General features: G+C 46.0%; 1 protein-coding gene across 3 annotated transcripts in view; it reads right to left on the bottom strand.

Moving 5' to 3' along the window:
* The window catches only part of EXT2 (exostosin glycosyltransferase 2), a 146,768-nt gene that overhangs the window by 117,683 nt on the left and 16,228 nt on the right, over positions 1 to 12,857 (bottom strand). For all 3 annotated transcript variants that reach the window (XM_058688720.1, XM_058688719.1, XM_058688718.1), the window contains exons 4-5: positions 10,237 to 10,353; positions 1,130 to 1,325 (exon numbers count right to left, since the gene is read on the bottom strand). In XM_058688720.1, the coding sequence (XP_058544703.1) occupies positions 1,130 to 1,325; positions 10,237 to 10,353 (313 nt within the window). The remainder of the gene's footprint in view (positions 1 to 1,129; positions 1,326 to 10,236; positions 10,354 to 12,857) is intronic.

Here is a 12,857-nt window from a genome sequence, read left to right as displayed (position 1 = left end):
TTGCCCCTTCGGGAGGGGAAAAAAAAAAAGATAAAAAGCAAAAAAAAAAAAAACCTCACTGTTTAACCTTTACAGCTAGAGTAAAGGAAAGTCCAGAAAAAAAATACAAAGAAACTCAATATGCCAAACTCCTCTGGGAATAAATGAGAAAGCAGCAAGGGCCGAAGAAGAGAATGCATCATGGCGCCCGGTGTGCAGGTGGACAGCTCGGCCTGCCCCGAAGAGTCGGCATCCAGATGTGGACACGCATGCTGATAACCATTTTTCCTGTCTAGACAAAGGTTACTAGAAATACTCCCACTCGCATCACCACTGCTATCAGTCAGACATTCCACAGGACATGCAGCACTCTTTGAGAGAAAGTATTTTAACAATCTCAGCATGGGCCAGTTCTCTGTGGAGATTTAAAAAAAAAAAAAAAAAAAAAAAAGTCACACCAGCTCCTTGCTATTTCTCCTTGAGCTATTTTAAATATTTCAGTGAAAAAAAACTCACTTTCTCCTTTCCTAGCCCCCCTCCCCCGCTCCCGGCCCTTGGAATGTCAAGCATCCTGCTTATGCTTAAAACATCCCCAAAGGACCACTCTGCCCATGGCTAAGGAAGTACTGCCAGGCCCGTGACCGAGCAAAGGACACACTAATAGCAGGACATGCCAAGGGTGGCAAAACACCAACGGACAAGACAGTAACAAAAAATGAAAAGCTCCCACTCCCAGCAAAAGCCGACTGCGGCCTTGTGGGCCAGCATGGCAGGGGATACAAGCAGCCTCCTGAAAGAAGGAAATTTCCCTGGACGGGCTTGTGAAGACAAGGGTACAAGTAAAATACATGCGCCCGCTTTGTCCGTGTGGCTTCTCTGCAAAGCCATCAGATTTGCGAGTCCGAAGTATGATGAACACCGGAAAGGAGGAGGGACACGCACAGGCCAAGCGGCTGCGCACGGACAACATGGCAGGCACGGACGCGCCCGCGGGCCTGCGTGTCCGGTAAGGAGCAGCACTACGTTTTCCTCTTCTCCCCTTGGGTAGTTCTCCCGGCCGCGTGTGGAAACCAGCCTCTTGCGCTGGGCTATATGTGACTCTGTGGAAGCGAGCTCTACCAAGCCTCAAGAGAGGGTGACGGACACTCACCTGCAGCACCTGGGGGTAATCGAAGACCTGGTGCTTGTGGCAGCGCCTACGGATGGAGAGGACGCCCTCTGAGAGGTTGGTGCACTTATCCAGGACTAACACCGCCTCCCCGTGTCTGGCTTGGAGGGCCTCCAGGTCTTCTCTGTACTCGGGGTGGACAGCCGTCTGAGAGGACAGGAGGAAGTACCGCCGGGGCCTACGAGACAGGAAAGAGGGTGACTGCGACGCTGCCGCTGGCATGCCGGTCAAAGTGCGACAAACTCTGCCGTTAAACCTACGGCAGGAAGGGTGTCCTCACCAGGCTTCACACCCCTCGATTTTCTGGGAGATTATACTCTGTAGCATTGCTGAATATTTACAGTATCATACCCTGTCAGAATGTAAGGTACGGCTCATTCATGTGCTGAAATCTTATGCAATCATTAAAGGTTTCATTTGGGATAAGTTCTTCACGTTTTGAGGAAAGGCTTATAATATGCCAAGCTTGGAGAGCATACCATAAATATGTGTATGCGTGTGTGTGGGAAAAGAGAGAAACTGACTGGATGGCTATTTGGAAGAAGCATCAACACATTATCATTAGCTATATCTGAGGTCTCTGATCTGAGAAAGAACCAACAGCTGCCTGCATCCTTCAAACAGGAAGGAAGACAAACAATGGGCAGTAGTGGCTATAAAACCGGAAGAGCTGGGGCGCCTGGGTGGCTCAGTCAGTTGAGCGTCCGACCTCGGCTCAGGTCATGATCTCACTGGTTTGTGGGTTCTAGCCCCGCATCGGGCTCTGTGCTGACAGCTCAGAGCCTGCAGCCTGCTTCGGATTCTGTGTCTCCTTCTCTCTCTGCCCCTCCCCCACTTGTGCTCTGTCTCAGTCTCTCAAAAATAAATAAATGTAAAAAAAAAAAACAAAAAACAAAAAAAAAAAACCCGGAAGAGGTGAAGGACTGCTTCTGGGTGCTGAATGGCTTCCTCATGCTACAGAGATGCTGCAGGGAAGAGAGCCCCATCCTCGGCCACCTGGACACAGGAAGACGGAATTGGTAGTTGAGAGCAAGTGGAAAAAACTATCTTCACCAAAGTATGGAACCAGTCTTAACATCTGGATAGCAAGGACATCTAAAAGAAAATGGAGTGCAGAAAGGATTTCCATGGGTCTAGTACCATTTAGATCTCCACAAGAGACAAAAACATGAATACAAAGTTCATAAGCCAGAAGTTACGGGGGAGATTTGAGGAAGACCAGATGGTAATTCTCTCCTGGAAGGCAAGACTCCTACAGAGCGGAGAGGTTCCAGAGCATAAACACTACATAGGTTGAGGGACCACTAGTGATCACCATCAAAGACATAAATAATATAAAGCAGGTTCCAGGAAGAAGTAAAGCACCCATTAAACCTAGAAGCAGCAGTCACATGAATCTACCCCCAATGGTCTACACCAGGGGAAGTCCCAGGGGTTGGTAGATCTCACAGACAATGCCACCAGGCAAGCTGATATGAGTATGCACATAAGAAAGGACCAAAACCTATACTCTATGACCCCATTCTCTCTCTCTCTCTGTCTCTCTCTCTTCTTGCTTTGAGAGAATGGAAGGGTTATTGTTTTTTTTTGTTTTTTTAGTTTCTCAAACTTACTTGGAGGTTCTAGCTAGAGAACACCTAACCCACTAAGAACAACCCATCCTGAAACTAGAAATCATGTTTTACCCAGCGCTGAACTTCAGGTCCCAAACACATAGAGCAATGAGTGGAGAAGGGGAACCCTCACCTCACCAGCCAGATCAGCTAAAGAAACTCCAGAGAACAGAGCAACGCATACCACAGCCAGATTGCTTTCAAATCCTCAGAACCATTTCTTTAAGCAGCTAAACTGAAAGCAAAGGGTACTTCCCATGCCACAGTTAGGAAAGAAAGGGATGCACGCATTCCTAAAACCTCACTGCCTAATAGCAATTAGCCACATGAGGCCATTTAAAAAAATTTTTGTTAATGTTTATTTATGAGAGAGAGAGAGAGAGAGAGAGAGAGAGAGAGAGAGATCGTGGGCAGGGGAGGGGCAGAGAGAGAGGGAGACAGAATCTGAAGCAGGCTCCAGGCTCTGAGCTGTCAACACAGAGCCCGATATGGTGTTGGAACTCACGAACCGTGAGATCATGTCCAAAGTCAGACGCTTAACCGACTGAGCCACCCAGACGTCCTGAGGCCATTTAAGTAAAACATAAAATTCAGTTCCTCAGTCACACTAGCCACATTTCAAATTGTCAATGGCCATACGTGGCTAGTGGGTACCTAACAGCTCAAATACAGATGGTCTCCCCACCGCAGAAAGGTCTATTTGATAGAGTGGCCCTCAATGGTTGTTCAGACCCAGAAACCAGGGGAAAAGTAAGTGGAGATAAGAAAGATGTGGAAGAGCAATCCATGGGGAAGTGAGTTTGGATCAGCTGCACAGATCGGTTCCTGTCATCCCGGGCAACTTCCCCCTAAGTTATAATCTATTGAACAATATGCTGAATATCTGTAGTTAAAAGTATTCCTTCTAGACACTGAAATGGACTCTTGGATTCTATGTTCAGCCCTGAGCCTCAATAATTTTTCTTTTGTAAAAGCATTAATTTTCAGGGGCGCCTGACTGGCTCAGTCGGTTAAGCATCCGACACTTGATTTCGGCTCAGGTCATGATCTCATAGTTGTGAGTTTGAGTCCCACATCAGGCTCTGCACTGACAGTGCATAGCTTGTTTGGGATATTCTCTTTCTCTCTCTCTCTCTCTCTCTCTCTCTCTCTCTCTCTCTCTCTCTCTGCCCCTCCCCTGCTCGCGCCTCCCTCTCTTTCTCAAAATACATAAACTTTTTTTAAAAAGTATTAACTTTCAGAGGGATGACGTTGTGATGAAAAGATCCCATATAAGAGCACCTGCAGATCACTGTGAAGTGAATACCATCTACTTTGAAATTATTTCCGTAATCAAACTTGTCTATTTAAACAAGAGAAAGATTTATAGGCAAAAATCACAAGACAAGCAGGGTTTAAAAACATCTTAACACTTAAAGCTATTTGCAAATGAAATGGACTGGGGTTTTTTTTCTTTCAAATCAGAAAAATTTTCATTAACAAGTTATAGTGAAATCAGCCATGCATCAAGTTAGAGCTAAATGGCCTTTAAAGGTCTTTCCAGTTCCTAAGACACTGGTTCTATGATGGATCTCATCGGGCACGGATACTTGCCGGATGTTTCTAGGGACTTTCTATTTAAGTAGAGCTGCTGGCATAAAACTGGCAGGCTCTATGCCATCTAGAGTAAAGGGGCGCCTGGGTGGCGCAGTCGGTTAAGCATCCGACTTCAGCCAGGTCACGATCTCACGGTCCGTGAGTTCGAGCCCCGCGTCGGGCTCTGGGCTGATGGCTCGGAGCCTGGAGCCTGTTTCCGATTCTGTGTCTCCCTCTCTCTCTGCCCCTCCCCCGTTCATGCTCTGTCTCTCTCTTTCCCAAAAATAAATAAAAAACGTTGAAAAAAAAAAATAAATAAAAATAGAGTAAGAAGAGACACACTGGCATCCAGGAGGGTGTCCATGCAGAAGGGCGCAGTGTGTTGGGAGTTCTAGAGAGAAAAGGGTGCTTCTATTTCCGCATGGCGTGTGTGGGGACAGAAATGGCCCACACGGAGTGTTGGAGCCTTTCCCCACAAAGGTTTTCACCCCAGTGAAGGCTTCTACTCAGGGAAGAGCTGGGAGGTGGCTCAATGCAGGGTATGAGAGTCCTGCAAGGGTACCCGATTCTGCACTGGGGGGCAGGGGTGAAGGTAGCCACGACAACCCGGTGGGATGCTGGAGAACAAGCGAGGTTAGCATGTTTGTGGGGAGGATGATAGCAACAGTCCCATCATCCCAGTGTGGGGTGCTGGAACCCAAGAAGGCTGAGGAGGGTATCTGCGGGGGCAGGTGGGAAGGAGACAGCAGCAAGAGCCAACATGAGGGAGTCAGTGTCTGAGTAGGGCCGAAGAGGGCACCGTGCAGTGATGGGGGCAGTGGCGGCACAGAACTTTGGTTACATGGAGGAGGGCTGATCAAATAAGTGAAGATATTGAGGATAACGGGAGCCAGATTTCTCACTGTCTGAGAACGGAGTTACAAACACGCAAAAAGAGAAAACCGGAAGGCTCGTGCGGTGCCTGGTGGAACTGGAGATACTGAGAGGAACGCATGTAGATCACATAGCGACCACCCGCCCAGGTGGATACAGGAAAAAATACAGACGTTAGGGTGGTGGTCCAAGAAGCTCCTGAGGAGAGGACTCTGGTTGAGGTTTCACTGTTGAGAAACAAAGTTCTATTTTAGACGTTCGGTTGCCAGGATCACTGGATCCCTACTCTACCATTACTGCATTTTCAACATAAATGTGCAGATGTGCACGGAGTCTAAAAATGCTCCCTCTGCTTGCCGGCTCTCCCTGACCTGACAGATGGTTGATGGGGTGTGTGCCCATTTTAGTTCTAAGCAAACAAAATGTTAAGGTGGACTTGTTTTTCTTTTAAGGACTAGAATTACTAGCTATGACTTTCATGTTTCCTCCCAGCAGCGCTGAAATCTAAGTTTAAGTAAAATCATGCTGAGAACTTGAAGTCTCCCTCAATAGTAACAGTTGTAAACTCCCAATTTAGTTCCTTTTAGAAAGAAAATGACAAGAATTCCAGCTGAGACCGGCACAGCTGTGAGAAGAAGCTATCAATAGCAACAATCCTCAGCTTCCCATTGAAAAAATATTGAGAGAGATTTAAAATAAAAATAAAAACAAAGCTCTCACTACTCTGTGTAGCCCTCAAGAGATGTGGGAATCCCCTTGAAAAGCAACTCTCACCAAGAGCAACAAATCCGAAGCACGGCCATGAGGTCACTTCCCTGCCTCCTCCCTCCCAGGTCCCTGGACAGGCTGATGAGTCTGGAGCCTGCTTTTGCCCTTTGTTGTTTTTTCCTTCTTCTCCTCCCTCTCCTCCTCCTTCTTTTCTTCCTTTCAGAGACAAGGGAACTGCAAGCTGGAGGGAACACAAGTGTGGGTCCGGCTGAGCTCTAGAAATCCACCAACTGGCCAGCAGAGGGAGGGTCGTGCCCCAGGCAGCCTTTAGCTTTTTCCCTGCTCCTTGAAGATCTACTTTCTTCCATCTAGCTACTGAGTGCAGAATTTCACACTCTGACATCTAGGGATCTAGTTAAAGATCTTAATTTCAATCTTGATATACGTAAAAACTAGGGAGGTGTCGTTACTGAGAAAATAGCCACCAGCAGCAGTTTAAATCTCTGAAAAGTAATCGCCTGAAAATAATTTTTACTCTTTAGAGGTGGTTTGTTCTCCTTTGTTTTCACTAAATCTTTTCTTTTCGGTAGGCTTTTGCCCCTAGGTCAAATCTGAAGGGAAGGAAGAGTCCTAAGAGAGCTGGGTTACACACTAGAGAGATTAGAGAATAAAGACAGTAGAGTTCAAGCAGTCTTAAGAAAATGCGGCCCAGAGTCAGCCGTGCCGACAGGACAGACCCGGGCCCCAGCCGCTCGTCTTGGCCTCAGCCAGACTTTCTCTGCAGCAGACTGCTGCCATGTGGGCCCCGGAGTCTTTGTTGCGCAGTGTGTGCGCTACAGAGGTTTACTGGCACCCCCGGCCTCCACCCACTGGCCGCCAGGAGCACCCCGCGCAGAACAGAGTCAACCCAGCAGGCCTGACTGCTCTTCAAGGCTGGCTCTTGGCTGGTGTATGGGAACGCCGATTTTGGGAGAGTTCCCACCCTCCCCCGAACCGAGAGGAGTGGCTTACCGGGCCCAAACTGTACAAACAATATGGCTTATGCCGAACACCTGCTTTCCTTCTGGAAATCTGAAACGGGGGCACGTGTCAAGCAGAGACAGCATGTGATTAACTCCCAATGAAAACTGCGGGCACGGAGAGTCTCTAACGAGTCCCCGGTAAGTGACATTTCATGCCTGCTGTCACCACTTGCCCATCCTGTGTGACGGTGTGACACCAATGAGAGAGGACCTTTGACACCTGCACCTGGTTTCCTTGGGCTTCACCCCATGTGCCTTTTCCCTTTGCTGACTATGCTCTGTCTCCTTCTGCTACAGTCATAGCCACGAGTAGGACTACGTACCGAGTCCTAAGCTCTCCTGGCAAATCATCGAAATCGGAGGTGGTCTAGGGGACCCCTGACACACACACTCCTCAGTCACAACAGTCAAAAAGGCTCCACAGACTGCCAAATATCCCTGGGGAGATAAAATCAACCCCTCCGACGTTGAGAACCGCTCATCCGGCCATGCTTGGTCCAGATAGGCCTTCAATAAAGGTTTGATTAGAACTGAAGTGAACGGAATTAAACAGTTTCCAAAACAACTTCAGGCGGAAAAAAAAGGCAAAGGGTTAAAAATTAACTTTCAAAAATCACACAGCTGATTTAAATTTAAATGTTCGCAGAAGCAACAGAGAAGGTAAATCTTTTTTCTAAGTTCAGTGGACTTTTCTCCACTATCATAGTTTCATATTATAATATCTATCATAATGTATTTATATTATGTTAATATCTATTATATCTACTGCTACATAAAGATGCCAAATTAAGATCCGAGATACATGACAGAAATTTGTACCACCCCAACAGGTACCAGCTAGGCTGGTACCTTCTCATCAGAGAAAAATCCAGTCTCAAAACATAGCACCAACTGTATTCTTCTCTCCAGTCTACAAATCCTCTGTAAGATTTTGTATTTTCATCTTGATGATGATCCAAAAAAATTAGTAGAGGCATATTTTTGCTCATGTTTAGTGATAAATACTGCTAAGAGTTTTTCAATGTCCAGGGCACCTGGGTGGCACAGCTGGTTAAGCATCCAACTTTGGCTCAGATCACGATCTCACAGTTCATGAGTCCGAACCTCACGCTGGGCTCTGTGCTGACAGAGCAGAGCCTGGAGTATGCTTCAGATTCTGTGTCTCCCTCTCTGCCCCTCCGCTGCTCACACTCGGTCTCGCTCTCAAAAATAAATATTAAAAAAACATTTAAAAAACCACAAAACTTGTATACACATATTGATAGCAGCATTATTAAGAATAGCTAAAAAATAAAAATAAAAAAAATTAAAAAAATAAAAAAATAAAAAGAATAGCTAAAAAGTGGAAATAACCCAAATGTCCATCAACTTATAAAAGGATAAACAAAATGTGGTACATCCATATGACAAAACAGTATTCAGCCAAAAAAGGAATAAAGCCCTGATTCCGTGCTACAAAATGGATAAACCCTGAAAGTGTTATGCTGGGTGAAAAGAGACACAAAAGGCCACACGTTATATGACTATATTTTTAGGAAATGTCCGGAATGGGCAAATCCACAGAGAAGGAAGGTAGCTGAGCAGTTGCTGTTGGGGGTAGACGGTGTGAAATTTGAGGGCAGGGACAGAAAAGTGGCTGCTAACAGGTATGGGGCTTATTTTGGGGGTGATGAAATGTTCTGTAATGAGACAGCAGTGATGACAGTTGTACAAGTTTGCAAATACACTAAAAACCACTGAACTGTATCAAATTAGCAGTTGTATACCTTAAATTTACCTACCGTTATATGTCCACTATATCTCATTTAAAAATAAACCCACTGAAGTATATTCTTTAAAAGAGTGAACTTTATGGTAACTGAATTACATCTCAATAAAAAAATAACAAAGTAACAAAACAAAAAGTCAACTCTGGAAGTCACTAACAGAAAAATCCGGAAAGTTGATCTAGGCAAGAAGTTCATGAACTATTTAGTCTTTCTTGGCACTTGCCTAAAGATAGAAAAACATTTCAATCTTGTCTAAATAACAAAATTTGCTATGTCTAAAGAAAGTTCCAGAATTTGATCACCAGGCCACACAGTAGGACACACATACACAGGAGAATCCATAAAGGCTTCTAAGGGGAAGTCTGAGATGCTTTGCAAACTATTTCCTTGACACTCATTTCTGTGACCAAATGGTACGTGTGGGTTTTTAAATCTCCCCCTGTATGAGATTTCTAGTGTGGCAATACACAAATCCATCACTTTCATACCTGAGCACTTGGCACACAGAATACTATTCTGACCATATTTGTTTAAAGCTTACTGAGATTCTCGCCGTGAATTAGCACAATTTTAAATATACTACCTCAAAAAAGGCTACACAAGATGCCCTGTACTGTACATCTATGCTGTCAGCTCTTTCCATTTACCCACTCACATGTCAACACTATGAGCCAATCATGTGCCAGGCACAGTGAACATGGCTGTTAAAAAACAGATCTGGCACCAGAATCCAAAATCCCCAGCGGAGAGGCTGCGAGCAAGCCGTTACGACGTGGCCTCGTGAGTGGCACACGACCACTCTCGGGGCATAAAGCAGAAGAGCCATTCCAAGGCTAGCAAAGTGGTGAGAGGTACTCGAGTGAAAACCCAAAGGACAGGCAGGTGATCAGTCTGATGAAAATAAGGAAAAAGACCTCCAGACAGTGGAGAATATCTGCAACCCAGAAAAACCGAGACAGCAAAGCTCATCCTGAGAAAAGAACTAAAAGGGGGAAAAAAAAATCTAGAGACGGAGAGAGTGGTCACATACCAGAGGGTCTTGAAAGACATTTTAAGGGATCTGGGCTTTATCCAAAGGGAAATGGGAAGTCAACAATCAGGCTATAGGGGCAGCAAGACTAGAGGCAGGGAAACCCAACAGGGGTCCGTTTCCACAATCCACAGGAGAGATGACAGTAACCTGGTGTGCGGGGGAGCAGAGCAGATGGGGAAATAGGGCAGAGCTAAGACATATTTAGGAGGGAGAATCAATAGGACTTACTCTTCTGGTACAGGAAGTAAGGGAAGGAAGGAGTCAAGGACATCACAGCGATTCCAGATTGGAAAGCTGGGTACACAGCACGGTACATTCACTGAGTCAGAGAAAAGTGAAGGACAAACAGGACTGGGGGCGGGGGGCGGGGGGCAGGGGGCAGATGACAGACTCCAAGATACTGGCTTGTAACCGAGGCTTCAGCTGCTGTGATACCCAGCACGCTGAACCTGGTCAGCATCTCACAGCACGCCCGGCTGAGCTGAATGCACCTTACCCCGGTCCTTTCTCCGGAAGCTCCACCTCAGCTGACAGCGGACTGTAGACGGGAATGCTGACATCGTAGCCTTGCCGGTAAGTCCACGTAGAAAAGCCACCACCAGCCAATAGAGCCCTGAAAGGAAAGGATTTCGTCAAACAATGAGAAAGGAAGGCCTTCATTCTGATAAGCTCTGTGAGAAGGGATAGAAGAATTGAGTCTTAATATTATCATATCAACAAAAACTTGTTTACTGGCCCACTTTTCTATAAAGACACAGCGCTACGTGTTTTACACTCACATCTCCTGGACATCAGCTGCATTCTATCCCTGAGTCATCGGCCTTCTTCTGGGGTCCTAGGTAGTCTTTCCTTATTTTCCATTTTATAAAACACATGACAGCCCAGAGGACACCCTCTGAACAGCCCCTCTGCCACCCTATTCAGATCCCATTCGCCTCTCCCCAAAGTCATTCACAACATTCACGACAGCAGGAATAAACAATAGGTCTGCATGGGAAGACTGTCCGGGGCAGTCACTTACCCACCCTCTGGCCCAAATCTCAGGAGACAGTGGGCACAGAAAGCAGCAGTGACAGCCAAGTATCTGGTCCCATGCAAATGCTGCCCCAGGCAGGTCCTTCAGTGTCGTCCAAGAGCTGCGTGTGGATCATGTAGCCTCCACCAGCTCTCGCCATCCAGTCCAGCTACTCAGTCCCCATTCAGGAAGCAAGAAACCAGGACGACCTTTACTGCTTCTCTTGCAGTTTGCATGTACTAGCTCTTATTCTCCTTAATTAGAAAGCTGTGAACACACTGCTTTAATTGGATCCAGCAAGTAGTACAGTGACACTTCATCAGAGAGAGGAAGCAGGTGTATATCACACCAACTTTGACTGTTACTCTGTCCCTGGGGCCCCAAACCCATCAAAATCACCTACTGGGGCAGAGTTTTGCCAGTTCCACGCCCCGCACAGTCTGAGCCAAAATGTCTGAGCTGAGAAACCACACTTTTTGCAATATTGATTGCTACCAATCCTTTCCCTGCCCTGATGACAACCTACATTCCCTTCTAACATGACCAGTTTAAGTTCAAAGATTTTCCAACCACCCCTGGAAATCCCAATCTGTTTGTTTAAGCTTTATGAAACCAAGAATTGGTTAGTGAGGTAATGTGCAGGCTAAAAACCTCTCCAGCTGCCAGTCTACTCTGTAGAACTTAATGACTATCCTTAGTACCAACATACGGTCTTATTTTTCCTGATTAGCATTCAGTAATGAATCCATCCAACATGAGTTTGGGCCGGTTCCACAACAGCATGCGGACTGTATGGGGCCCCATGACCTATGCACGGGGAAACAAACAGAGATCCAATATGGAGGCACCAGGCAGTCCAGGTAAGCCAGGGTGGTAGGTGGTTAGGTAATTACACCCACAGCCCCAGAGGAGAGGGGAATGTGTATGTGGCAAGAGAGGAAGCAGGTGTGCACCACACCAACTTTTCCTATAATTCTGTCCCTGGGGCCCCAACTGTTACTCTGTTCCAGGAGAGTAGGGTGGGGGTTATGCACTGGTAGGAGGAAAGCATGCCATCTGAAGCATGGCTTACGTCACCCATCATACACTCAAGATCTCCACTTGTGACCTCGGCAAGAGCCAGGATTGCAATTAGTCAAACAGACCTCACACCAGCCCTGCTGCTGCTAAGACTGCAAGTCCCCATATCGTCTTCTGCCAAGCACTCCATAATATTATAATGGAGACAATACAGTAAGCTTCCCCTGCTTTACAGAACATGTGTTTTACATTGAGGGAAAAGCACAGCTCTGAAAAGCACATTCTCTTTTCCCATTATGTATCCCTAAAATCAGAGATCAGTTCCAAAGCTGCAAGAGAGTGAAGAGAAAACTTGCAGCTACACAAGTATTAATCTGATGATCAGACTCATGCCAGGCCGAGTGTTATGTCACTGAAAGTGTCCTCTAGCATTTTTAGCATGTGGCAGGCTTTTCTGAAGCTATAGGACAGCTCCTCTGTCACCAAGCCACCTGCTCGACTCATGCACTCCACCGTCCCCACTCTGATCTGTCCTCAGATGTTCCCCCAGCTTTCCTCCTATCTGAGTGTCGGCAGGGCCTAAACACAGTTCGTCTGCAAGGTCAACCTTTGCATGTAATCAGGCCTGCAAATTCCTCAAATATAAAGCTTCAAATTTCGTAAAGAAAAAAAAAACAAAAACAAAAACTGACCAATTCTATTAGTCATCTTTACTTGTTTACTGAATCAAACAAACTGTAAAAACATATTTGAGACAAGTAGATCTGAACAATGGCTAGATATCTGGTGATATTAGGTTCCTATTAACTTTTTAGGTGCAGAAATAGTACTATAGTTATGTATATTTTTAAATCCCTTATGCAGAGATTCAAATGGAAATATTTATAGATAAAATGATACAATGTCTGGCATTTGCTTCTTGATAACCAGGTGGGGCAGGGGTAGGAGTACAGATGAATGGAGACCAGCCTCGAGACCACGATTACTAAAGCTGGACAGGGGCACACAGGTTCACTGTGCTAGTCTCTTTTATTTATTTTTTATTTTTATTTTTTTTTAGAGAGAAAGAGAAAGCACAAGCT

This window comes from Neofelis nebulosa, chromosome 10, assembly GCF_028018385.1.
Source record: "Neofelis nebulosa isolate mNeoNeb1 chromosome 10, mNeoNeb1.pri, whole genome shotgun sequence".
Classification (NCBI taxonomy): domain Eukaryota; kingdom Metazoa; phylum Chordata; class Mammalia; order Carnivora; family Felidae; genus Neofelis; species Neofelis nebulosa.
Note: the sequence above shows the minus strand (reverse complement) of the source record. Positions and strands in the feature narration are given on the sequence as shown.